This window comes from Apteryx rowi, unplaced genomic scaffold (genome assembly GCF_003343035.1).
Source record: "Apteryx rowi isolate R43461 unplaced genomic scaffold, aptRow1 scaffold_199, whole genome shotgun sequence".
NCBI classification, from domain to species: domain Eukaryota; kingdom Metazoa; phylum Chordata; class Aves; order Apterygiformes; family Apterygidae; genus Apteryx; species Apteryx rowi.
The window spans coordinates 1,120,894-1,148,420 of NW_020448296.1; the positions used below are offsets into that span (position 1 = coordinate 1,120,894).

The 27,527-nt window shown below is 38.5% G+C and overlaps 1 protein-coding gene across 1 annotated transcript in view; it reads left to right on the forward strand.

The window, feature by feature from the left end:
* The first annotated feature begins 24,864 nt into the window (after positions 1-24,864).
* PIEZO2 (piezo type mechanosensitive ion channel component 2) overlaps positions 24,865-27,527 on the forward strand; it is a 145,477-nt gene continuing 142,814 nt past the window's right edge. Inside the window, exon 1 of the mRNA XM_026063058.1 lies at positions 24,865-24,977. Within this exon, the coding sequence (XP_025918843.1) occupies positions 24,870-24,977 (108 nt within the window). The 5' untranslated portion in view covers positions 24,865-24,869. The remainder of the gene's footprint in view (positions 24,978-27,527) is intronic.

Sequence of the window (27,527 nt, forward strand, 5' to 3'; positions counted from 1 at the left end):
TCAAGTGCAAAAGCTTCTTGCAGCCAAGCTAAACCACAAGGTCATCATAACAGAAACATATGTCTCTCTTAGAACTCAAACTAGGCCAAGCCCACTGAAGAGTAATCTGGCATTGAGGTTGAAGTGCTCAATCTCATTTTTATCCTTCTACAAATGGTAAGCAGAAGAATCTGCTCCCCATTCATGTAGAGTTTTGCTGTTACCCTTTAACAGAGTAGTTTGCAGCTGTACACGGGTGTGCTTGAGTTGCTGTTAACTGGGCGAGAAGGGATTCCTCTTCAGGTTGTATGAGCGCATGCTGTGCTGACTGCCTGCGACAGCTCAGCAAAACCTACAGGCAATAAGGCCTTTCTGAAGTTGATAAATGGCCTTATTAATCATGTCAAACAGAAAATGACTTGCCATCTTGCTGCCTGATGTACAGAAAGCCTTTTTTTCCCCCCTAACCTTTACTTTGCATATTCTTCATAAATGCTCAGACTTTTTTGGCCTTACTGATTTGAACACCTTGCTTGTGGTTAAGATATAGGCCAGTTCTCTGAACCAGCATGAATCTTCACTACTCAAGGCACAAAGCAGTTCCCAGGAGCAAAACTGACGCTTAGGTTTAAATATCCTAGCCCCTACCTATCTCATCCTTAGATCTTGATAGCAATAAATGAAAAGTCATTTCTATATCATCCTTTTGTAGAAGGATTCTGCTTGGCTAGCACTACTTGAAGAAATAAATATCTGACCTTCTCTGGTCTTCACCTAGACATGTGGCACCTGGAGAGAAGGATTAAGGCCGTCTTTCCATGTTAAATATTACTTTACTAAAAATCGAAGGGCAGTGCTATTTTTAACATAGTAGACAAGGTAGTACATAGAAAGGATTTTATTTTAGTTCTATTCTCTCATATTCCTAAATATTACTGTGAACATTGATACATTGTATTTATGGTTCTTAAATGGAAAAACAGAAAAGCAAAACGTTTTTGAGCATGATAAAGCACTGTCTCTGTGAAAATGTAGCTTGTCACTGGTACTGAGTTATCTTTGTAGCTTTACAGGCTCTGATTATTTTAAAAGTAAATATTACAGAACAGTAAGAGCACTTTTCCTTCACCAAATAAAATCAAGACTTCAAATACATTTCTACTGTAAATCTCTTGATACCAGTAGAATTGTTCCTGTAAAGACCAACATTTTAATCTGCAAAAAACTTAGCCATTTTATTGCCATACATTATTAGCACAACTTGAAAGTCCAAAATCAGATGGAATGTTTATAATTCAGTAGATGTGCAAGAAGGATCTGAAGAAACATCGGCTTTTTCATTTCACAACTTCCAAAGAGTCAAAAATATTTTAAGACTTAGGTTAGATGACCACATGAAAATGTCTCTTCTATTACCCTGTAAGCTTAAAAATGCCCCAGTGATATAGGCAAGCTGAGTGGCAAGTTTCATGGTCTTTCATAGTGTCCATATTTAATAAACCTGGATGGGTTTCTCATCAGAATTAATCTTTAAATGTTTCTGGCTTAAATTTTTAGTCTAAACGTTTTTTAGAAGTTTTCTTCATTAGTTTAGAAAACTTTAAGTGCATTGTACTGCTTATCCTGCAGGTTATATTAAACCTGTAGATAGTGTAAGGCACAGTATTAATCAATTGAAAGGAAAATTGATTGAAAGGAAAAATACCATTCTGTTACAGCAGTAGTGGAGGAGCTTTGGTTCATAAACATCTATGATTTGAGATGACTCACTACCTAATCAAGAATCAGACTAGAAATTCCTTAATTGTGACACCTTACTGAATGTTGTCTGTTTAGAGGTAGAGTGTTTTTAACAGCACAGCAAAAGAAATTGTACATTAATGAAAATTACACACTTTTAGTTGCAAGGTTTAGTACCATTGAGGGTTGTTTTTTTTTTACAGATTGTGCTTTTTTAGCAAGTTACATCCAATTTGATTTCTCGATGAGCATTTCATTCATCATGACATCATACAGGTCTGGAGGACACTATGGTGAAATATTGATTCTTTCACCACTCTGTTCTCACTTTATCACCTGCTGGTGCTGTTTGCCTTAATCAGAGTGGAAAAAAAGTGGTTTTGAGTAATGATAGAATGAATTGATACCTCAGGTCTATGGATTGAAAGTGCAAAGGGAAAATGGCCAGTTTATTTAAACTGATATTATGAGATGTTTTATTTGTGGTGTATTATTAGAAAGCACTTTCCAATTTGTGAGGTGTTTCAAAACAGCAAGGGGAACCCGCAGTGCCTGTGTATGTGTAATGTATGCACCACATGAGATGTAGAGAATTCCTAATAGATTGAATTACAGCTAAGAAGCCTACCTGAGAGGAGGCAAATATTTAGAAGAGATTACTGTACATATCCCATTATTAACATTCTGGTTTGAAAAGAAAGAAAGACTTTCAGACAACACTTCTGCACCCTGACATTGATTGTCATTTTGTAATTACTTTAATTGAAGTAGCACATTAGCACAGATGGGATAAAGATTTGAATGTGCTTGGTTTGCTATAGTCATAGAAACAGAATTATTCTCATATCAGTTTAGACAGAGAGGAAACAAGAAAAAATAGTCCTCTAAATGAGTGGAAAAATTAAGTGTTTTTTTTTTAATCATACATAATATTCATATCTTCTTCCTTGTATTTTTAGTGCAAGCTTTTATAGAGTGTATATCAACAAGCAAACAAGCAACAAGCAAACAAGTTGTTTGCTAAAAGATTCATGAATAATATATATATGAAGTCCACAGTTAATTCTTTTCTAGCAATGTTTGTCTTATATCATATTCTATTTAAGTGCTTAATATCAGTATTTCTTAAGCTTAAAGAATTGTTTCCGAAGTAAACAAAGAGGTACACACTACTGTATATAGTACTTTGACGCAGGAAATGCACATAACTTGCATTCACATAAATAGAAATCCTAGAGTTGCAAATCTCTCAAACCAAGAGGTTATTCTGAGGATGTATCACTGTATGTTTTCCCCATCTTATACCCTTTAGTAGGCATCCCTTTCCAGCCACTAATGAAGACAGGGTACAGGACTAGATCTATCTTAGGTCTGATCCTGTAGAGCCATTTTGATATTCTCTATATGAACACTAAGAAAAGCAGCAGCAGCACATGTTCTGCTATTTAAAAACATATCCCCTGCAAGCTGTTGACTTAGGCACATCTAAGACAGCTGTGAAATATCAATAGCATTTAAATGTATTGTTTGAGCAAGAACATTCTCATTCCAGGAGGAAGTGAGATTTTTAGATACACAGAAAGAAAGCCATTCAAAGTCATGTTCTAAAGGAGGAATATGTCTTTGCTTAAAAACTGGAAAATCCATATAAAATGTTCCTCATAACAGGCTGTTTTAGAATGGATTGAGGGACAGAAGGAAATGTAGATACTCAGTTTACACTGGAGAAAATCAAGCCCAGATAATATACAGGTTATGTCATCACTACTTTGTGGTTACATGATGTTTATTCTGCAATAGTAGAGTGTTTACATTGCTGTTGTCTTCATATCCTGAAAAACACAGATACATCAAGAGGTTTGATTGCTACGCTTTTATGTAAGCATTACTTGCGAGTTGAGCATGCTGCTTTTCAGTGTGAGATAAATTAAAAATGCTGGAGCTTGAGTAAAGTAGCTTTATATCCAGGAAATGACTAGACTTAAGAGCTTTTCAATTAAATGGAGTGTATCTGGGTTTGATAGATTTAAAGGAAGGTCTTTTTGTTATTGATTGTTTTGTGAGACATTACAAATAAGCTAATTGCAACATATTATAGTAGTCATCACCTTTGTCCAAGATGATCCTGACTGCAGTTCCTGACTGCAGCTGTTGCAGAACATTTGGGAGAAATTTGGAGAATTATGAAGAATATTCACTTGTATTCTGCTGTCCTACAAGAAGCACATTTTCAAATGTTAAGCATGTGTGTGTGACACCTGCACGCCATGCAAACTGTCACCTCACACTGTTTCTTTAGTAACTGAAGTTACTAAAGTATTACTTGAATATTGAAGAACCAAAGGAAGCAGTTTTGTGGATACATAGGATGAATTTTTTTTCCTACTGTTAACCTGGGGGGGTATTGCCCATTAATAGTGCATGTTTAGATGACACCCAAATATTAATGAAAATGTATGGAAAGCAGTCAGCTCTGTTCTCTTTATGCCAAATGTGACTAAAAGTATGTTTCGAAAGACATTGTTCATCTCACTGGCTTAAGATTTTTTCAATCACACACTGCATTCACCGGTTGGAAATGACTCATTCAAGCTCTTTAGTGAAATAGTTATGAACAATTATCAGTAACTGTGCTTGCTTCCTGGCTACTCTGGCAATAAAAAAGAAAGCTCAATGCACAAAGCCCATTGAAATTGAAAGGCAGCGAGGATCAGGTCAGTCACTCAGCTGTCCTCCTCCTGTAATGGAGCCGCTTTGAGACTTACAGCAGAGAGCCTCGAAAGAGCCGCTGCCAGTGTGGAGGAAACGGCCACTTCCACACTGCTGAAAATTAAAAATAGAAAAGGTCTTATTTTAATCTGAATATCTCTAGTTTGAGTGACCTGATGATGGATCTTATGKCCTTGTCTAGTAGATTCAATAGTGATTACGGAAATGTCTTCTGCTGTTAGGTATTTGCTGACTTAGAAATGATCTAATATTTTTAAAACTTTAAATGGCCTCTCAAAAATCACTGTCCTGCAGGCTTTCCAGACTTCAGATCCCTCTTACAGCTCTTTTCTGAGTTGTAATTTCTAACTCTACTACTAACTACTCAGCTGCTAACAACGCATCTACTCCCCTTTTACTTTTGCTCCCGTGGTGTTTCTGTCCTGTGTGTAACGCTTTACAGTAATGTTCCACAAAACAGATTTAAGCATGATCTAATAACTGTTATTATATGTTAAGTAAATACAAACTGATTTAAAAAATATATTTGAGTAATAACAGATGTTTGGTTATTACACTTTTGGCAACATTCGATAAATATGTTTTTCATAATAAATAGCTATTTCAGTGATACAGAGAAAAGAACTTTTGAACACCAGTTTCTTAGTGAAAAGGTAGTTATCTGTATTAAAAACTGAGCTTTCTGTATTGAACACATTTGTTTGGTTGAAAGCTTCAGCTGATCCTGAAATAATTGATTGTTATTTTATCGGTTTGCAAAAAATTCTTATTGATTAGAAATTACATGTTTATATATGCAAAAAATATGTGACTCCGGCTGCATATACTATTAATACAAGATTCGCAATGACATAACTGCAGTGTTTGTACAGCAGCAATGTCTATGGAGAACAGGCAACGTATATCATTCCTGATTCTGGCCAAAGAGATGCTGAATGTGACCAACAGAGGTAGTTGTTTCTGTCAGTAAAGTACTGTGTATTGACTTATGGGCTTGTCATTCAGTTTTTTAATCCTTTTACTATTTCTGAAAAAAAGAAATGGAAATTTGGGATTGATAGCTCTCACACCCCAAGAAAAAGAAAGGTAAAGGAGGTAGGAGTAGGGCAGGAGACAAGGCGGTTGAGGAAAGCGGGGAAGAAGAGACAGCTGAAGTGAGTTGATTGCTATGTCAAGGCTAGACTCTGGATAAGAAGAATGGCTCCTATGAAAATATATTCCAGATCTTCTGTTTATTTCAGTAGCTCCTTCAACTACTCTTCTAATCACAAAATGATAAGGAGGACAATCTGCATTGTTCTGAACTGGATCAAACTGAAGCAAAATAAACACAACATCCCCAAATACTGCAGGCAGAGAGACACAGCTTTCCCAGTAGAAGCCAGCAGCAAGTGGGCTGTCATCACTGTGCGATGAGTTTTTGTTCCTCTGTTTGTCTCTGAGAGTACACGGATGTCTGCTATTGCAGCTGCTCCGCACATGCCCCAGCTCAGACTAGCCAAAAATGCTGTGTATATCTTCCCTACCCCTTGCAGAGACTGAGAACTCAATTTCCTAAACCGCTCGTGACATGTGGTGAAYTTTGGAATCCATACACATCAGAGACGCTTCCCAAGCGCCTCCTTCCAGGTCTAGGCTGCTAATTATGAGCCTACTGACAATCTGTTTTTCCTCTTTCCCCCATACTTAGATTGCTTGTAACTCGCTGTGATACTTCGTTGGTGCTTGGCCAGAGGTTCTCTGGGTGACACGTAAAGAATAAACAGAAAGAAGAGAATACCATAGGATTCTATAAATATTTATTATGCACAATCCTGSCTTGGAAATCCAAATACCGTATGGTTTTCTATAGTGGCATCCTCCACTCCTCCCCATGCTCTCCAGTGATTTAATAAAAGAATAAATATATCTTTGAAATATAAAGTCTTATCCCGATAGCTTGTTCTGTAATTCCAAGCACTTTCTTCATATGCAGCTGAATTCTATAGCTCTTACTTGGGCAAAGCTCCCATTGACATCATTTTGGGACTATTGCCTCAGCCAGGGGCTGCAAGAGACTGCAGAGTTTGATCCTTAAGAGATTATTTAAAATGAAACAGTGCAGACTCTATGTTCACTGTGTTTTGTGTGTATTGTATAATTTGAATCTTGTAAGAGGAAATGTGGGTGCAGTGGTACAATTGGAGGGACTTGGGGAGGGCCCTGGGAAACACCTCCTTCTCCATTTTGGAAAAAAATAGCTATAGGAGCCTGTGCAGCTCTTTGGGTGCCCTGTCCCACAAGCACTTAAGCTAGTGCTTAAGGTTTTAGGTTCCTGGTGCTCCCCCTGACTTCAGTGCAATGACTTGTGCCCTTCAAGTTAAGAGCCTCGCAGGCTGACCCGAGTGCGTTCTTGTCAAGGTTTCTTGGGCTGCTAGCAGTGCTCCCAGCTCTGTGGCCAGGCTGTCCTGAGCCCTATTTCAGCGCTCGGCGGGGTGGTGAGGAGCATTGGCTAGTCTCTGTTTACCCTGGGCTCCCCATTCACAGCCTCCCCAATGTGGACAGCAGCATTTGAGATGCAAACAATCTTGTGTGGCCTTCAGAAGTTAAAATAGCTTAGGAAACATTTCTTCTCTTTTAAGGCACAAGTCCTTTACTTATTTCTTTTCACTGAAATTAGACTAATCCGTATTTTGTTTATACTTTCTATTGTACTGCCCACTCAGGCCTGGCATATGACGACAAGGATTAATTTATAGGCATCCTCGGCATTGTTAGCAGATCTTTGTTTATGAGCTCCATCCTACTTTTATAGGAGTTAATGAATATGAATTTATTCTACAATAATTACCATTATGTACATTCTTGGAATAATATGGTAGCTAAAAGTAATGTACAGAGCTGAAGATGGAATCAATTCCCTGCCTTCCCTTCAAAGACAGTGAATAGAAGAGTAATGTTTTGCTCGTTATAGTTTATTGCTTGTAACGAAACTGTTGTTTTCCAGATTATATCCTGGTTTAGTCATTTTACTGTTTTAGCTGTTCTCTAACTGATAGATAGGGAACTTAGGGCAGAGAACCACAGCGGAAGGGCTTGTTCATATCCTTCAAACAGCAGTGCTCCAGCTCTTTTTCCAAGGAGCGATGGACAAGTGAGGTGGACTTGCCACGTGCATGCACTTGTCTCAAGGCGATGAGCACCACAGGGTCCTGTGTACTGGCGAGATGGGGTACTGAGATTGCTTTATTTTAATTTTCAAACCTTTCCTTGTTTTGTTATTTCGTGATGGCCTGGGCAGTGGAATTTGTGCATGCGTGTGTTAAAGTATTCATGTCATCTGTAGTGCAGGAAACAGAGAAACAGAGAAATGTGTTTTCAGTTTGATTTGATATATACTGCATGCCTAAGGTTTTATCTTAAATTGAGTTTTCTTTGCTGCTCTGACAAAAAGTGAGACTTTAAATGAAAATCTGAATTGCAGAGAAAGCCAGAATAAAAATTAGATTATATTTTCAAAGAACAAAAACAATGTTTAAAAAGATAAGAACAAACTGAGGCATTTTCCATAATCATATGTCACATGAAATCATTTAGCCAGTATTAAATTCTGAAAGAGAAACAAATTAAATTTAATTTTAAACCATTTTAACTTCAGGGATTTCACTGCAATGTCCGCTTTTATTCCAATATTCATGAAAGCAATATGTACTCCAGTGTGCTCAGACAAAAGTAGCACTTGGTTACCTTGAGTACAGCTGTTTCTGCCTGCCTGTTAACAAACAGTATTCTGTATTTAAAATGTGATAATACTGTGTGAAGTAACGTAATCCTGTTTCTCCCACTGAGAAGTAAATGCTTTCTGGGCCCCCTACAGTAAGCATAACCTGAAATGAGATCAGAACTAATAAGTGCCCTTTATGGAGTATTATCCCATTTACCACTTGTGTTCCACGGCATGCTAATAGCCATGCCATAGGGAGAATTTCCACTTTTACCTCCAATTCCAGGCTGTATCAATTGTGCCCAACAGCCACTCCTATTCCAGGGTGGTTTGGTGGTCAGTGTGGAAGGACTCTCTCCTTTAGGGGAGTTCCAGCTAGCTTAGAGCTGCTCTATTTTTTCTTCTTCTTCTTCTTTTTTTTACAGCCTTAGGGGGAGGTTTGTACTAGCACTTTCTTTGTCAGATGAGCAAGTACCCTATTCTCGGGGAGCAAATATGGCATATGTTACAGTTAACTCCTAAGACACCTAATTAGAATTTGATGTTTATTTTGTTTATTCTAAGGTATGGATTAGATTCTGTGCCATACTTTTTATTTCTTCTAACAATGTTTTTAAATATTTTTAGCATACTTTTTAAATTTAAGCTAATTTTATATGCTAATACTTTTTTTGACAGATGTTTCATTTGCATGATCTTTTGCAATATGCTACCATACCTTTTGCAAAAAGAAACTCGTTTTTTTTCTGCAGTCATTTCATAGAATACTTTTTAAAATGTTGCTATTGATGTTTTCATAGCCTGTGTGAGGAAGGGTGGTGTGCGCCTGTGAGAAGATGAAGAGAGATTCACCAAATGAGACTTTATTTTTAGTTTTTCTGGAGATGGTCACCATTGGCCTAAAATGCTTAGCCTAGTGATTACTTTCTTAGCTACTGCCTTTTCTCAAAGCTGTCCTTATTAAAAAGTGGAAAACTATCTATCATGAAAGATGTAAACGTTCACTAAAATAAATTCATTTATTCTGAGCAGATTTTAAAAGATTTTATAGTTCCTTGTTCCCCATTTTTCTGTTTAAGCAATTATCTTAACAGTAACATAAAAAATCTGCACCTAAAATAATTGTATTATTCATGAATATTCTCCAGAGTACTTCACTGTAATATGCCAAAAAGGTACTTCCTCTGTGTTTATTGTAGCTAGTTTGACACCTTCTTTTTAAACAATGTTGAAAGAAGCAATGGGAATTTTTCTAGATGTCTGAAAACACACTCCTTAATAATATAAGCAACTCTGTAGACTTCAAGGATATATTTCATGAGTGTAAGCATTACAGAACCAAGGTATAAATTGATTGTTAGTGACATAAATAACTAAACCGTAGGATTTAGAGATTAAAAATCCAAGGTGGACATCATGCCAAGTAGTCCAGGAGGAAATCGTGTTGTTTGTTATACAAGTAAAACAGTTGTGTGATCACTGTGTTTTAATCTGCTGCAGAGATATGCTAAAAGACAAGATGGCACTTACTCAGAGGAAGAATAATAGTCTGAATTTCCTCTTAAGCCTCCTGTGCACCCATCAAAAGATTCGATACGCAAACATCCTGAAACCAAATCTCTTGCAAATAGAGAATCTTGTAATCATGTCACATGCCTATGATAAATCTGAAGTACAACATGTGTAGATGAGAAACACAGCAGAATTATTAATTACAAGATGCTTATGAGTAGGCACATTCTCTTTTTCTTTTTTTTTTCTTTTTAGAAGTTAGGGTTGTCGGGCCTGAGAGATCAAATTCTTAGGTTTATCTTCAGAATTAACAGAGGACCAGCAATGTCAGTACATATTTCTTAGTGGTCCTCCCTTTTCACAAGAGACTCTGTCATACAGAGACTTACAATGCTATCAAGACTGCGTAATCTTAAGCATGTTTTTGTCATTTAGCCCGTTTGCAGTTTGGCAAGAGGGTCATGAACAATTTTTTTTTTGTAAAAGTAGAGGACTCTTGGATTCTGGGAACATTAAAAATCAAAACTGTAACATTTTTAACTTTTTAAAAGCATCAACATAACATCTTGCAAGTGCTTGAGTCACTTTTGGAATTGGATTTATATCTCAAGAATCCCTTATGACTCCTGAACATTTTACCTGTAATCTTTCTGTTCCAAGTGCTGGGAAATTAGCTGAATCAACTCTGCTCATCTAATTTTCCAAATCAAAGAGCTACCCAAATCTGTTTTTACTGCAGTATTCCAGTAACCAAATATCTGCTAATCATTTTTCTTATTCTTTTTTTGACAAAAAGGATCCGCTTGTTGCTGAAAATAATCTTGCGTTAGTCCTATGTTTCCTAATATGCCTGATCCTAAAAAAAATAACACTTTACTACTTTTAGCATTCTTAATGTTGTGCTTGCATAAAATTTTAAATAGGAAACTACTGTGGAGAACTTTATGAACTGCTTCTCTGGAGCAGTGCTGTAGTTAAGCAGCATAGAATCCTTACAGTTGTTTTTTTTTAAACCATGCCCTGAGGAGCTGACCTTTTAAATGACTTTGAGTTTTAGCTTTTGTACCTATTTGGTCATTTGTTCTTTAAGAAAGCAGTAGAGCCAAGGTGTATTTAGAAACCACAGGCGAGCACTTTTATAAAGTTACTTTCTAATGCATCCAACGTAGTGGATAGCTTTGGGAAAATGGAATAATTAATAGCCACTGAAAAAGAGGAGTCAATATGGGCTTACCCCATACTTCCAGTCTTAAAACTAGGTCTACTAGGACAATTTGGATAAAAATAGAAATTCTAATTTTGCCCCTTAGGACTATCTCTAATTGTACTGCCTTTGTAATTATGTATGTTAAATTAAGGGCATTCAGGTCTCATACAGAAGTCAGTTTTGGGGTGGGAATTATGGGTTTTTTAGCATGGCAATATAAATCCATAATTTGGGGCCTAGGGAGAATTTTGATTTTCATACAGAATGTCAATATTTGTAATTTCTGAAAACTTGGTCACTTATTTAGTAACTAGTTTAAAAAACATGAATATTTTCCAATATGTATTTTTCCTGCCTTTACAGAAGTAACTGATACTAGAAAAACTCAGATGAAGATACCAAAGATATTTATGTTTCAATATGTTATTGTGTTTAACAAGAAACAAAAAATAATTTTCCTTCTCCCCATTACATTGATTACTTTTTCTGCAGATATAAAGACATGATCTCTGCAGTCTTTTCATGGTTTGTCTGCTATTGCCAGACTTAAAGTAGTAAATAAATAAAAAAGAATCAGATGTCAAAAATAATCAGGAACAACTTAAAAGTCAAAAGTTTTGAAAATGATGTTATTTTTCTCCTGATTCTTGAAGAGTGAGAAGTGAAGTTGCTTCACATTTCAAACCTTTTCTTCCCTTCCATGAGGCCTGAAAATGGATATGTATGTTCTTTGTAAGGAAAACAGAGGAGTTCTCCTAGTCACATGGCTCCAGAATGTGGGACTTTAAGAAAACATAGGAAGCTCAGTAAAGTCGGGCTCTCCAGGATTCAGTCCTGGGCACTACCAGCGTTTTTATAGGGTTTCTTATGCCCTCTACCATTTTTACCCAACAGCAACAGTTCACAGCCCACAGACCACATCAGGCTTATGAGGACAATCAGTGTGGCCTCTTTGCTTTCCCTGTTGCTTGCTGTCATGCAACAGCGGAGGCAGGTGGGATGTCCCAGGAAAAATGACAGGGGAGAGCAGATGACTTCTGGGAGCAGGTCACCCAGACCTCAGCTCCTCACCAGCCTGCATCTGCCCCTAGGAAGGGGTAACTTGGGGTAGGTTGCATTAGCTGTTCGGGTGGAAAAAGCCATTCTCTTTCCTGAGGGCCCACAATAAGCAGATACAGATCTATCATGTGCATGTGTTGTGCTGTGCGTTCACAAGGAGTCTTATGCTTTCAGAAAGTGTTTGACCACCTGTGTTTGCAAAGCTTGGGCAACAGGTTTGAGGCTACATGGTATAGGACCTCATTTGCTACTAGGAAGAAATTAGGCAACTTATCCTACTGGAAAGGTTAGACAGCTGTTCTAGAGGAGATGCTGACTGCAAGTTTCTGACCAGATTGTTGGATGTTTCACACCTCATTTATCTCTTTAAAACACTGCAAAGGAAGAAGAAGAAAGGAAGAGCTGATCCCATTTATTCAGCTTTATCAAGTCAAGCAAACTGCAAAGCATCCATAGACCTTACGATGACACGTGTCATCATAAACACAAATGTGTTAGGATGAGACTTTACAAGTGGACCTTCTTGCCAGACTGTGATCTTCTCTCAGTGGAGGGGCATTGTTGTTCACTGGCAGGCACTGAGAAAACTCTCTTACAAATTCTGTCATTGTCCTGCTGTACCTGCCTTGCAAGAGCCTCTTTCACCCCTTTCTATCACAGTTTCTGTTCCTGCTTCTCTCTCTGTTCTCCATCCAGAGAGACTGGGCCTTGCTAGTTCCACTGCTCAAGTCCGTGTGGTGCTAGCGGTGGTGGTGGTGCTGCTACCACTGCAGTATGCTAGCCTGATTTCTGCACTGTGCAAATGAATCAAGCAACTGTTAGATATCTTATTCTGTAAACTGCAGACAATCTAATTGCAAGGGTGGAAGCGGTAGTACATTTTTTAATTTGTTGTATGCTGCTGCAAACAGCAGTGTAATTTATCTTCTGTATCTGTCATCTCTTCTTCCTTCCCCTCCCACTGTCACTGTAATGTCATAAAATGTCTTTGTTCCGCTTCCGCATGTAAAAAACTACTTTGATTACTTTTTGTTTGTTGTCTTGCTGTAGCTTAAGTGCATGTGTGTGTTTGCCATCAGACTGCTTCCCCCTTGTATGTGATGACATTGGCAAGGGACTGCACAACAGACAGATCCATTGCTGTAGCAGATGCGGTTGTGAATGAACAGTCAAATCAGCTGTAGCTTTTGAATTAAGAACTCATCAGTGAACAGAGTAAAGCAAATGAATGCAAAAAACAATGATAAGAAGTCATACAGTGATATAAAAATAACGCCTGATATAAATCAAAGGTGATAGAATACATTAGTGGCTTCTGTAATAGGATTCTTTTATGTTCATTTAAGAATTATCTTCCAGCTAATAACATTTACATGAAAAACTTATTAGTGGTGTATCTAAAGCATGTTCATCATGATACATTAATTGCAACAGGCTCACTGTTTTCAGGTCCTAGTTGAAATACATTTGAGGTGTGATCAAATAGTCCTCTTTCTTGAGAGCTCTGGAAAATTCAGAGTGACTGGAAAAAACAAGAGAAATAAAGTCAGGTAAATAAAGGCCTTTTCTACATGCAAAAAAGGAAGTAGCTGAACAAATAGAAAATTTTAGTAGGTTTTGTCTGTATTAAAAAGGAAGAGTATTATTAAATATTCTGGGCAAGTGGTAAAATAATGTGAGAAAGTCGTGTAAATTGGTGAATAATTAATCAAAAAATAGAGGAAATGAATGAGACTTTTTTTTTTTTCCAGAAAATAACATTTGTGTTAGGAAATTAAATTACCTCTGGAAGAGATCTCCCTAGTATAGTTTTTTTTCCATTTTTCTGACATGAGTAAATGTTCTGTATTGACTCTTCCAAGCAGCCAGTAAGTACTCTTTTCCATATGCATATGATGAGAAAAATGGAGTGGAGGTTAACACCCCCAGTTCACTGGGGACTCATGCAGCCTCTACGCACAGTCAGAATGCAGAAGAATATACACTGTTCTTGTGAAATGCAGATGAGTTATGTGAACTTACTGAGAAGCCAAGATTTCCCTTCATGGGCTACCATTCAGAGGAGAAAAAGACATGTGGGAGGAAAGAGAGATGCAGGACTTGATGCTTACGTCTGCTCCAGTTCAGTGCTGCTAGAAATCAGGGCAGTCTGCTTCCATATTTCATTTCCTTCTGTAAGCTTGACCAATAATTTATAATTGGTATCAGCTGATCATCTGAGTCTCTCTTTCCGTGGCAAAATGAGTGAACCAAGAACTTGAATCTCCCACTTTTAATTGTCCAAGAGATGATAAAACTTTGAAAGACAAAGGTCGCTTAATTTTTAATGCAGTCTCTGAAACATCCTCACAGTCAATCTCTTTTCATTATTTCTGGTATGTCTTCAGAGACAGCACACAAAGTGCCTTCAAACCCATCTTCACTTCTGGGTCACTTTTGATACCTGTTTCAGGCCATATAACATGGCCCGTACAATGGGAAGCAGAGAGACTGACACTGTCAGGGGAAATTGCTTAACTGATTCACTTACTCTAAATACTGATCTAAAGGTCTTAAGATCGAGACTGAACAAGTTGTCCTATGCGTAGCAGAATAATGAAGTCTGTGTTTTTTTGTGGATTTGCATTTCCAGATTGTTTAGGTTCTCAGGTAACCCACCCACTTGCATACCTGATATCATGTAATAAGCCTTGTTTCTTTAAGAAACACTGCTTTGGGAGTCCATATGAACTGTGATACAGATTCATTAATCATATGCAGCAGTATCATTACATTTTTTTATCTACTGTATCAGCTTTCTTCAAGTCTGTACTCTAAGTCAAGGTGCTTGGCACTGACCTTTGGAAAGGAGTTCCTGAGTCGGAAACAGCATATATGCCACCTCATCCCTTTGAGAAAGCATGCTCATGGGCCAGAGCCTTTGTCCCATCTGCTCCTTCAGTCCTGCCTCTGGGACTTACTGTAGCAACCCTGATTTTTTGCAAAGTGGGCAGTGCAATTCCAACAGGAGAAGTCAGAGACTTTTTATACCATTCCCCCTCCTTTCTCATTAAGAACAGTGCAGGCTTTAACTTAGACAGTCGTTTCTTCATGGCATGCATTTCAGTTTTGTGCCTGTCTGCAAAACGCTGACTTGCACACTCATTTTAATAAATCTGACCATGCAAGGAGAGTTTTAATTAGTGAGCAGAAAGAGAGTGATTCTTCTTATTAATATTTTCCTCATTAATTAGTTTGTTCTTCATTAATTAACATAAGAAGAAACAGTTTTGCCTTCTTTCTCTGTCTCAAGGCAACAGAAGATGACAGCCATTGACCTTGAGATAGCGTTCAGGTAAGAACAGGTCACAAACCACCCCAAACCTAGGCTGTGATTTCTCCTTGAGGCAGGCTATATTCCAGCCATGCTGCCACCAAGGGCAATCACAATTCAGGCAAACAGCAAGTATAGCAGCCATAATGGAAACCAGAAGATGCACCAAGAAGTCTGAAACCAAAGCTGCAAAGCTTTTCTTTTAGATAGACAGCACTGTAGTCTGTGGCAGGAAGCTGACTAACTAAAATCAGTGCTTTCAGAAAGAAGCTGGAACTGTGGTGCGCCTCATAGAAGGAAACTCAGATTTTCAAGAGAGCGAGCTGTGGAAGGGGGTGATTCAGCCCAGCTAGTATTAGCAGAGTACAGTACACTACAGGCATGTCTGTTTTCATTCTGATCCATCTCTGCCAACCGCCTAAGCCCATGCCCTGAGTGTTACACTGGTTTTACTTTTATGACAGAAGAATTCCCAAATATCCCACAGTAGCAGTTTTTAGTCTTTTTTATGCAGCACCAGTATTTAAATAAAAATGGCTTAATGATGCTCACAGGTGAGCCCAAAAGCCCACCTGAAAATGGAGACAAATAAGAGATCATGAGATACAGGGAGATAAATCAAACATGAAAATTTAGTCCGTGCTGCCAATTGCAACACACATGCAGTCAGCAACCCAATGAGATTAAAGGGGAATAAAGCTTAAAGTTGAACTGGGATACATTTCTACCACATTGAAACCAAAAGCTTTAGCCCTGTAAAAAAAAAGGATGGTTACTACTTTATGTCATTTCTTTAAGCATGCTACAGTGCTCTAGATACCTTGCAAAAAGTGAAGCAACCTGATTCATGTCACTAGATACGACAAACTAATATGGGATAGGACATGTAAAGGAATGTCATGAAACTGAGGGACGGAAGGGTGACAAAGTAATGTCTCTAAATGAGACTTTATAGTTACTAAGTGTTAGATTTTAAACCTCAGATATGCTTTCCTTGCTAATTACAAGTAGGAAGAGTATTTCTCTCTGCTCAGACATTTATATAATTATTGATTACAGTAGTCTTGCATCTTTGAAGTGTGTGTCATTGTGTCATACTGACCTGATGATCTGGGCTAGCTGAGCAACTGCATAAGATCCTCTCAGAAATCATCTCTGTTAGTAAGAACCTACTTGTCCAACTGCTTGTATTAGATTTTTAAGTTGCTTGTTTCCTGCTACCCCATGTGCTTCTTGTTTTCTTTTCAGCTAAATTAATTTCAGCTAACTTTTCTCATGCCACTTAATCTAGGGACTCAAAGGACACAAACATCTGATAGAAGGTATTTTATGGCCTGTGTTGTTTGAGCACTTGAATTGTTAGACTGTTGTCAGTGTTTTTCTTGGCCCAGCCAAGCCTCCTGCAGTACAGTGGTAGCTGGGAGCAATACAGTGGTAAATCTACCAGCAGCAGAATGTGAGCCAGTCCTTGTTTTAATCTGGAGAGCAATCAGCATTGCAATTAGTATCCAAAAACTCTCTAGGATGCATGCTTAACAGCTTGGCTTTGTGTTTTATTTTGTTTTTGTTGGTTTGCATTCATGAATAAATCATGTGAGATGTCCAAGTAGCAATTGGCACCTGAAACACAGTGAAGCCTGTGGCCAGTGGAGTACTAATGTACCGTGTAGAAGGGTCTGCACAGACTGCCACAGCGTGCTGCCCAAGGGCACCCGGGCTGCAGGTAAACGTGGGAATGCTCAACTTCAACTAGTTTTTGCTCTGTTTGGCTCTGAGCAATCCCATCCTTTTAAGTGCTCAGCCAAGGTCAGAGTCTTGCACCCCAGCAAAACCCTACCACAGTCAGCTCCCACACCTGAGATGGGTCCCCCCGAGACTCCTTTTGGCTGCGATCCATCCCAGTTGTTGACCAGATTGCCTCCTGGGAATTATTTCTCTTCCCTCCCACACATGCACAGGGTGTTTCCCACCCAGGAACTGCTTCACATGTTCCTTTTGAAGCAAAATAAGAAGCAGCATCTCAAGATGCCAGTACATCTGGTTTGCCACTCATTTCTATTGCTCTTCTTTTTTGATTTGATGCTGTAGAATTGAACAAAGTGCACCATGCTGAAATCAGGATGTTCCTTCTGTTGAGTTTTAGTGGAAATTGGCTGGGTAGCGGGGAGCGCTACCCAGAGCTGCCTGAGCACTGTCTCTCACTGTGATACTGCAGACACACTCCCCTGATGGTTGGGGCTTGCTTTCTGCAGTGACCATGGGCCTCTGAGCCAACTGGTATTTGCTGGCAGGTGGCAGTGGGGAGGGCGGGATCATTGCCTTCCTTCCATCCTGTCCCACTTGACACAGCGAAACCAAACGCTGGCATGCCTAGAGCAGTCAAGACAGTGGGGAAGTTTTTTCTTGAGGGAGATGTATTCAAGAATTGAGGCTGCTAGTAGATGCTCCATCCCTGGTGCTGGGGCAGTTGGGTATTTTTGAATTAGGAAGGTGTGGGAGAAGGGGGAGTATTCCATATTTCCACTGAAATGTCTTGGACACTCCAGCTTGAACCATGGTGCATCATAGATGTTGCATGCCTTTCTTCTATATTGAGGATAATCGAGCTTTGTACAATGACAGTAATTTACAATGTTTCATGCTGTAACTGGGAAAGTATTATTCCCTTCTCATCTGCCGCTGACTGGAAAATTTAGATGTGTCTTTGCTTTCTGTCAGTGTATTGTATGCTGGCTATAGGATGAAATAAAAGGTAGTTTGAAATGCTGACCTGTTGATACTCCAACCAATGAAAGTTGCAGAGAGAGGGAGCAAATACATTTTGAAATAATCACTGAATGTCAGCCTGCTTCAGTGTTTTCAGTACTTTCTTTTTGACAAGAATACCGTGTAGTGTATGGATATCTGTATGTCCTTATGTAAACAGCTAGCTGTAAGTCACCAAGTATTTATGAGCATTAAAGTAGGTAATGGACAGACTGAATTAATTGCGTATGTTTTGCAATGATCAGTGAATGTTGAATTAGTACTTTAGCCAAATTCATATGCAATATGTGCCTAAGTGAGAAGCAAGTAAGAAGTGTAGATACTTGCTAGGGAAAATCTCTTTGAAGATTTCAGACCAAAACGCACCAATGATTGAGGTATCCTCAGATCTCTTCTGCTCTCTTTGCCTCTGCCTCCATCCAACATCACATTCCCATTTTGACATGAAGTAATTTGTGCTGTGAGCTGGCTTGTCCTTTGCAGAGCTTTGTGGGGATTGGCACGCACAGGACCATGGGTGTGGATGGGAATGCTCTGATTTCCTCCTTGGCTGCGTAACATCAGTCCTGCTGCACATTTGGAGCTGTGGGACACGGGCAGAGCAAGCGTTACGCTGTACTGTCATGAATCTGGCAGTAGCACAACTGAATGCTTTGCATGATAGTTGCTAAACCCCTGCTAAATTTTACCTTTTATGTGTGCTGCCCTGGGCAACCTGGAACTTGCCATTTATTCAATAAGGAACAGGGTGCTTTAAAGGATGCTTTAAAAATGAAAAATTGGCATAAACCAACTGTTTATATATTGCACATGTCCATAATTTCTTAATGTTAGGTGTTTTATGCAAGCAATGAGGTACCAAAAACTTGGCATGTGCATTTAGTTTCAAATAGCTGTACTCTCTCTGCATAGCAGTGTTTGGAAAGCAAATGTTTGGTTAATACGTGATTAAGCACTTTTGCAATACAGAAAGTGTTCTTCGTTGCAAGGTATCTTTCCTGAGAAAGTGAAGTGTACTTTTGGTTTTTGAATCCATGCAGACATAGTTTGTAAGCAGTGATTAAGATTTTACAAATACTTCAGGAGCCCTTTGAACTTGTATACTGGGTAGATCAGCATATGCTAATATTTTTATAAGTACTTTTCTGTTCATTTTTGCATCCCTCTTCCTCCCACTCTTTTACTTTACATGACCAAAATTCTCTCAAAGTGCAGCTTTAGGTATTGTGGGTAAAATATATGGCATGCTCAGCAGCTTCCATGCTTTACCTAGTCCCAGGGTTCGCCCTGACGATCATGTCTAGCTTGCCATTTGAACCAATATCGTATCTAACTTGTCATTTGAACCAGCAAGGACAAGTCATGTCAGCATGAACATAGACTGAGGGCTGCCTATGTCCAGTGAAGTGCTGGTTGTGCCTCAGACCTCAGATCCAAAAAAGTTAAGTTTAAGTTTCAAAGCAGAGTAAGTACAGCCATCCCCCAAAGCCACTTCCAACACCAGCAGCGTTTCTTCAGGGTAACCTAGTGTCTATCCTTTGGTACCCCCAAAGTTGCCACTATTTTTGGATCATAAGGAGGAGACTAGTGATAAACTGACAGATTCCCTCGTTCACTGTACCGCATAGTTCCTGTGTGATACTGCCAGTTACTCAGTCCATATTTTCAGGGTCCTTGCCTGGGATTCTTGGACCTAATCTGCCTCAGATCCAAGTGACTGCAGTTGCAGATGAAGCCAATGGGAATTGTGCTGCAAACATCTACAGTGGTGCATAAAGTTCTCTGAAATACTAGATTCATCTTGAAATATAAGATATCTCAAAGTGACCCAGCAAGATGAATGGAAAGTATTAGCCCATACACTTCTCTTCCTTAGTTTATCAACTGTAAACTGTTAATATGGTATTACCTAATTAGAATATTATGAAATAAATTCATTAGAAAATAATCAGGTCCTGTAGAAAACTCCTGAGGGAACCAAAGGAAGGTTTGTATAATATGCAGTGAATAAGACTTTGGAGGGATTTTTAAAACTATGATGAAAAATCAATATGAATTTTGAAATACTTTTTTAAACCAGTGTTTGATAAGAAATTGAGCTTTTTACAGCTCTTTAATCTGGAAGCTTTTTTAGATTTGATCATTTAAGATAAGCCTCATATTGTGATATGTTGTTGATACTGAACTAATATGAGTTCAGTTTAAGATTGTTCCTTTTTCCTAGGAATTTCTTCATTTGAATAAAATATTAATATTTAAAGTTCAAAGATGACTTTTTTATTCTACATGTGGAGTATTATGTATCTTATTATGCATGTTGCTTTATACATGTGTTACTTCATATTTATTTTTTTTCTACTGAAGTCATTGCAGTTTGAATTCTAATAGCATTGGTGCTTTGTTGTATTTATTCTGTGAATCTGAAATAAAGAGGAAGGTAGTGTGTCTGCCATTCCTAAGAAATAGAATGAGACCAGACATGGCAACATCAACCCTTGTGTGTATGTTCACTGTTCGCCAAAACTTTGTGCATTCAGTAGAAAATAAACAATTCTAATTTGAGAGAAATGGTTATTTTGGAAGGGGAAATTTTTAATTTTATTTTCAGAAAACTCAAATGCTGATTTCTAGAGCACCAAGGAAGAATATAATGTTCAAATTATGCTGATTTAGTTTCTCCTAGGTATTTGCTTTTTGTACAACTGCTAGTGAGCTTACGTCTCATAAAACACCAGTTGCAACCTGCATGTCCACAGCTACCTCTATTCTCAGTGCAGATAAACTGGGAAATTTTGTCTAGGAATTTCATTAGCACTAATGGGCTTCAGACATGGACCAGGGTCCCACAGTGCTAGAAATCCTGTTTCTGTATAAGCACAAAAAATGAACATGATCTCTTCCCAAAGTATTTTAAATCTGTTGAAAACAAAAGGGGAACACAGACTGCCTGATGAGGAAACTCTGTATATGGGTACTGTTGATATGATAGAATAGTGTAACAGTTTCACGGTGATGCAAAAGTCGTAACATCACTTTTGTCCCACAAAGTTTATTTTTCTTATGGAGGAACTCTGGCAACCTTAACTGTAGTCATTCACATGTCTTAAAAATTGTGTGCAATATATTTTACTTGATCAAGGGAAGGTAGAAAAACATTTCAAACCCCTAACTTATTTTTTTTGGTCCTCTTACAGTATAAATTTGTAAAAGGCCTTATGCTGTTTTCTTCTGCACTCTGTAAGAAAGAATGAAAGAGGGAAAAAATCATTCTCAAGCTGCAGTTTACTGTAGTACATTTCAGTACAAGTTTCTGGCTGAGTTATAAACTTCTGTCAGAAGTATCTATTACAATTAAAAGTTGCCCTGTAGGTAAATTATTTAGTTTAGGTGAATGAATGGTGCCGTACTGGTTGTAGATCAAGGGCTATGACCAATTCATTGTACACTGTGATTCTTGCAGGGATTAAAAAAAGCTGTTTCTCTAGGAGATCTGAATAGGTTTCCTGTATTTCTGGTTTAATTTCGTCATTAGAGACCTCTTTTGGAGCAAAGAGCACAATGCACAGACTGTTATCAAATGCAAAATATGACCCTGTGTGAATGCGCAAATAAAGTGAGAAATGTTTGTGGAATGATTGCAGTATTTACCATTCTTTTTTTGTTCTGCCAGAGATAACAAGTGGGAATAACTATTTTTTGTTTTAGCCATTGCTGTGAAAAACTTGGGAGCAAATTGCTTGAGGCTGAATGAAGAAGTTTATTATTCTGCTTTATAGAAGAATATACATTTCTCCATTTTCAAGTAATCTTTTGTTTCCTTTTTAATTATCACACCGAGGTCAATTTGTTTTCCTTTTCATGGGGAGACAGGGACAGCATACATTTGTGAATGGTTTTGGTGAATGAACTATTTGTCTGCAGAACTTTCCCCTGTTCTGTGGTTAAGTATCACCATGCAGGCTCTCTGTTGCGAGCCTGAGCTGTACTTTAAGTCTTTCACAACATCATATTTAATGACGTATTTTGAAAAAATCAGAGAGGTACTTGGTTTGGATTAGTGGGAAGAAATGTGAGCAGCAGCACACGCGGTGTTCGCACGGGGTCTCCCCATGTTCTCCGTGATGGGGTACGCAAGGAAAGACACCGCGCAGTGCTATGGGAGTGCAGTGCGAGGAAGGAGCTGACGTTTTTGAAGGCTACCACCTTTTTAATATGTTCGTGTGTGAGTGGTTGAATACACTTGTGCTTTAAGCTCAGATGTGATGCAAAATTGATTCTAGATAGGACTCAATGCCTGTGTACAGAAAAATCTCATTTATAGAAGTGTTAAATAGAAGTAAAATGAACCATTTCTCAAAATGGGACTAGCAAATTTACACTCTTCTTACACTGAATTCAGTTTTTTTGAACTCTTTCTAATAAAAATGCCTGAGTGGTACTTTCCAGAATCAGGAGGTCAGACTTTGCTGGCAGGTATTTAGAAAAACAGCTTTAATAGGCAGGTTTCAGCATAACCATCAGGATAAATGAAACTAATTCCTTATTATTATTGTGAATCCTGGGTGCACTATCATCATGAATTAGGCTTGTTAAACAGATACTTTTTGCTGTCTTCTGCCAAAGAAGAAAGTGCAAATTTAGTGCCTTGACTAGCTGATCTTCAGTGACAGTAAGAGCTACAATCTTGCAAAATGAACTGGCTCACGTCAAGCCTTTATTTTCTGTAATGTTAAACAGATCAGCTATACTGTAATGTACCAGTTGACTCTACTGCATGCTTTCCCTGAAGCAGCAGTACAGGAAACATGCAAGCAATCTAGCAGCGACATAACCATCTTACTGTTTTACAAGCCTTTCAATGACTTACAGTTTTTCTCTGCTTCAGTACTCCTCGAGGCCATTAGTGAAACATTTTCAAGCTATTTAGCTGCCATATAGTGCATGACCATTTCAGGTTAATCCCTAACAGCAAAGAGCATCAGAGGAGGAACTTTCCTGGTCTGCATGAATGCATTTTCTTTCTTTCCCTTTTGCAGGGAACTACAATTCTAAAAAATAACTTGCTTTCCTTAGGAAGCACCTCATCAGTTTATTCTGTGCCTGTGTCTGAGCATGAGAAGAAAAAGAATTAGATCTGGAACTTTCCCTTTCTAGTTTTGAGCCAATTGAATACTACATCTGGGTCCGTTTCAAACTCATGCTACAGAGCGGTGCCCCACAGAGCTGCACGCTGGTCAGTGCTTCCCCATGACGGTCATTTGTAGCTCTTCAAACAGTCATTAAAGCTAGACTTCTCACCACTTACCTTATTCTCATGTTAATTGGACATATTTTATTTTGCAAGATGTACAGCAGTGCTGCTGGGTCAGCAGCAGTGGTGGCAAAATGAGAAATGTAGGATTTGATCTTGGACATATGAGTAGACTAACAAAATTCCTGCCAGCAGTCATATCCTAGTCACGTTAGAGGCTTTTTTGTTACTCCAGATCTGCTGGCAGGCTGCAGATATCTAACAGTTGCAGGTAGCTCTTTCACAAATATCTTTTTTTAGGATTCAAAGCTGCTAGTGTTGTGATAAAGAAAGGCCAGAGACAATACCTTCTTTTGTATCTATAAAACAAACTATCAAGGATTTCTTCTCACCAGTTCAGGCTGTGAAGAGCTGGTCTGGCCCACTTACCTGTACCCAAGGAGCTGTACCCTCACCTGTACTCAGAACTGGCTATAGACACAAAACTCTTAAAAATTCTGTTAAAATTGTAACTGCATGTCTAAAATGTGTTAATTTCATGTTTGGCAGCTATCTGCTGTACACTCTTAAGTAATTAGAATTATATCCTCTCATTAATAGCTAAAAGTTCAGTAAGTCCATGCAGCAGCTTAATAAACCATTCCTTGTGCCACTAAATCTGAACCCAGGCTCACCACTTTAACAGTGAACCAAATCCAGACACCACATGCAAACCCATACAGTCGTGTTTCCCAGCCTAAACAACTAAATACGCACCACAAAGCCATGCAATTTCTTCTCTACATAAAACTCAGCCAGCCTTACAACCCTTTGGGAGGAGAAGGTTTTCTAGGCCGGGACCTAACACTTTCTCTTTAACTAGCATTTAAATTTCAAAAGGTATTTAAGAGATCTGGTTGAATAAAATATATTATTAAAACATTACACTTTAGTAAATACACTTGTTTTTCTTTCAGATCAGTCTAGGGCTCTTGAAAGTGGCTGGCCAGAGGGAAGAGGGTGTTCATGTTTCATGTAATAGGCACAGCACTGCACCAGTGGTGCATTTGGTTATTCCTCTGTGGGCCAGGAGTGAGTAGGGGACAAGGGACCCCATCTCTGGGGTGACATGAATGCCAGGCTGTCTGTGCTTGGCCTCCTTGATGGAGCTGTATGCTGTTGTCTTTGCAAGGGATCCCAGTAAAGGGATTGTGATTTGCACACATGTATCTTCTAGGAACTCAACTGAAGTCTTTCTTGTTGCATTTGAAGGTCGTTCCTGTGTTGCTCTCCACAAAATCCCTTCAAAAATGGGTTAATTAAATGCTGAATATCACTAAAATATGAGTATGTGAGCTGCCATTGAATAATCATTTATTCTGTACCTCTGCAGAGCACAGCTGGCTGTCTGACCAGAGTTCCTTCATCTTTTTCATGTTTCCAATGTTTCAAATTTTTCCTCGCTACTGGATTTTTTGTATTTTTTTCTTTGAGCTAACTTTCTGTTCCTGGTGAAAATGACATTAGAAGTAACAAATGTTTCTTTGTTGTTCTTTTTTTTTTCATCCCATACAGTGTGAAAGGAGCTGATGCTGGCAACGTGATCAGACTATTTGTACCAGATATTGGGATGTTCATTGCTAGTCTGGCAATATGGCTCGTTTGCCGCAACATTGTTCAGAAGCCAATAACCGAGGATGCAGCGCAGTACAACATGCAATTTGAAAATGAGGAAATGGTATCAAACACACATTTCTATCTGTACAGCTTTTAGCTAATAGAGAGCTTTGGCGTCCCTGTCTGAGTTGTATCTTGAAATGGTTTCATGAGCAGTGGATGTGTTAAGAAGTGAACTTGCTTTCAGAAAACTAAACAGCTGATTTTAAAGTGGAAAAACATCTGTTATTGTCCTGAGAAAAAAAAAGCAGAATATGAAAAGTGGTAGATACAGGACTGACTTTTTCAAACGATTTTGTGTTAACACATGATAGTCACAAATTCTTTCTTAACCAGAGCTGCTGGTTAAATCTGACAAGATAGCTTTCTACATGCATTGCTCACTTTCTTAGCTAGCATCTATATTTCCAAACTTGGCATCCAAGAATAACAGCAGCATCTGAGTAATTATCAGAAATGAGTATTAAAGAGAAGGGAGACCATATATTATGTTCATGGAAGGAGGTATCTAAAACTGTGGTTACACAAACAGCTGAATAAGTTTGTTGACAATTTTTGTGAATGGCTTTGCTGGAAGTGTTGGTGTCTTTGCTGTATATTTTACTAGTGGGAAGAAGAATGGCAGAGATGCTGAATGCAGACAATTCCACAGAAGGAGGGAAACAATTTTATAATATAAAAAGCCACAGTGGGAATTTAGCCCAGGGTGCTGAGAAATTGCCACTATGAATCTCAACATATTTCTTATCAGACTGTCTCGCGTGCCATGGGTCTCATTTTCTGTCTTGTTCTACACATGGGGGAATGTTCTTTTCTTTATTTTCAAACATACATTTTTAGGGGAGACAGTTGCAATTTGCTCATTTCAAATAGAAATTAAACATAGGAGTGTTTTAAGTATTTGGGAGGATCAGCTGCCCATTTTGGTGCCATTATGGAGGGAGAGGGAAATCTCCCTGCATGCTGCCGTGTTGTCTGAATTGTAGTAATGCCAGAAGCTGCCTGAGTTTCTAGCACAAGAAAGATTAGTAGCAGGACTGTGTTTTACACTCAGTTGCTTGTAGCTCTCATGGGCTTTTTGGCAAGCTGAGGATTGCCTGAAGATTGCAGCTTTTAACTACACATCCTCTTTTTGGCCTCAGCCTGATCAGAATACGCAAGGTTTTGTTGTGTCTCCTAGAAGCCAATTTTATTGTTTTTAAATCTGCTTTATTGTTGAAGCAGTGCAAAATAGATTTATCAGCAGGCAAGAATCTACGGATGTATCTGTGAGGGGAGACATTTGAAGTATTAAGAAGTGTGGCTCGGGAACATGCTAATAGGCATGTTTTGTGTTCACTCTGTCTCTCTTAAGGGAGTGTTGTATTTTGCCAGTGGGAGCCCTGACAGACTTCTTTGAAGCCATTTATCTCCTGGATAGAAAATATGTTTGTCCATGCATAAAAGAGGAGTAATCTGATGGCAAAAGCTCAGAAGAAAAATAAAAGGACATGCTTTGATTCCTCTGAATCTAAATGACAATGTTTAAATATTCACTTTTTGTTTAGTTCAGAGATAGGCCTAGCATCTGGGTAGGAGAAGGGAGCACAGTTTCCTGGAGGGGACGGGTGCTGGCTTCTAGAGAAGGTTAAATAGTAATTTGTCTGGAATGCAAAGAAAACCTGAGCTAACAAACACTGATTGCACAGAACAGAGTGCAGCTTTAAATTGGATTGGTCATAAACAGGCTACTGCAAGGCAATCCACAATGCAATTAAATGTGCCAGAATATTCCACAAAAAAAGAGTGTGGGGGAGAAGAAAGAGAAAATTTTGACTGCAAAGAAATATATGTATTGACAAATGGAAAGCTGCATAAATGTATTTTACCTCTTCGCATCAAAACCCAGCAAATATTATTAATGTTTTGTAAACTATATTTATTATAGATTATTTAGTGGGCACAGCATCTGCGTTTAGATACAGTGACACCAAAAATTCTATCACAGGGATTTTTTTTAAAGGGATAATAGTTACTGTCATCTGAGGTGATCCCCACTGCTTTAGGGAGTTTTGATATCTTCATAACTGAAATGATGGATTTACATTAGAATAACCTGCTTTTTTTTAAAATATGGAGTGAAGTGGAGAGTGGAAAATTAAATATCTATTAAATAATTGCTCCAAACTTCAGCTGTCTCTTTGTAGATGTCTGCACACAACATCCTGGAATCATTTCTGCTGGTTAGGAGGAGGCTGCAGAAGCAGCTAAATCTGCTAGGAATATGTTCTTGGCAGGACTGGCTGTAAGGAACCTAATGCATATGCAAAGCATGCAAGTGAGTGTCTGAGTTTGGGAGAATATTTGCATGGTCTAAAGTGAGTCCAAACTCTGTGGGCTTTATGTGATAATTTTCAGTTCTTCTTTTCAATTCTTCTTTTCTTTGAGAAAGGGAAAACTAAGTAAGCAATCAGTTCTTTGACTTCTGCATTAGCTGACTAGTGTCAGTCCAGCCTTATACTGATGCTGTAACTCCATTAAATTAGAAAACATGAAATGAGCAGCAGCAGTAACTACCCTGCAAACAAGCACTTCAGGAGAAGTGTTGAGCTTGGTGCTGTTCCTCCAAGGG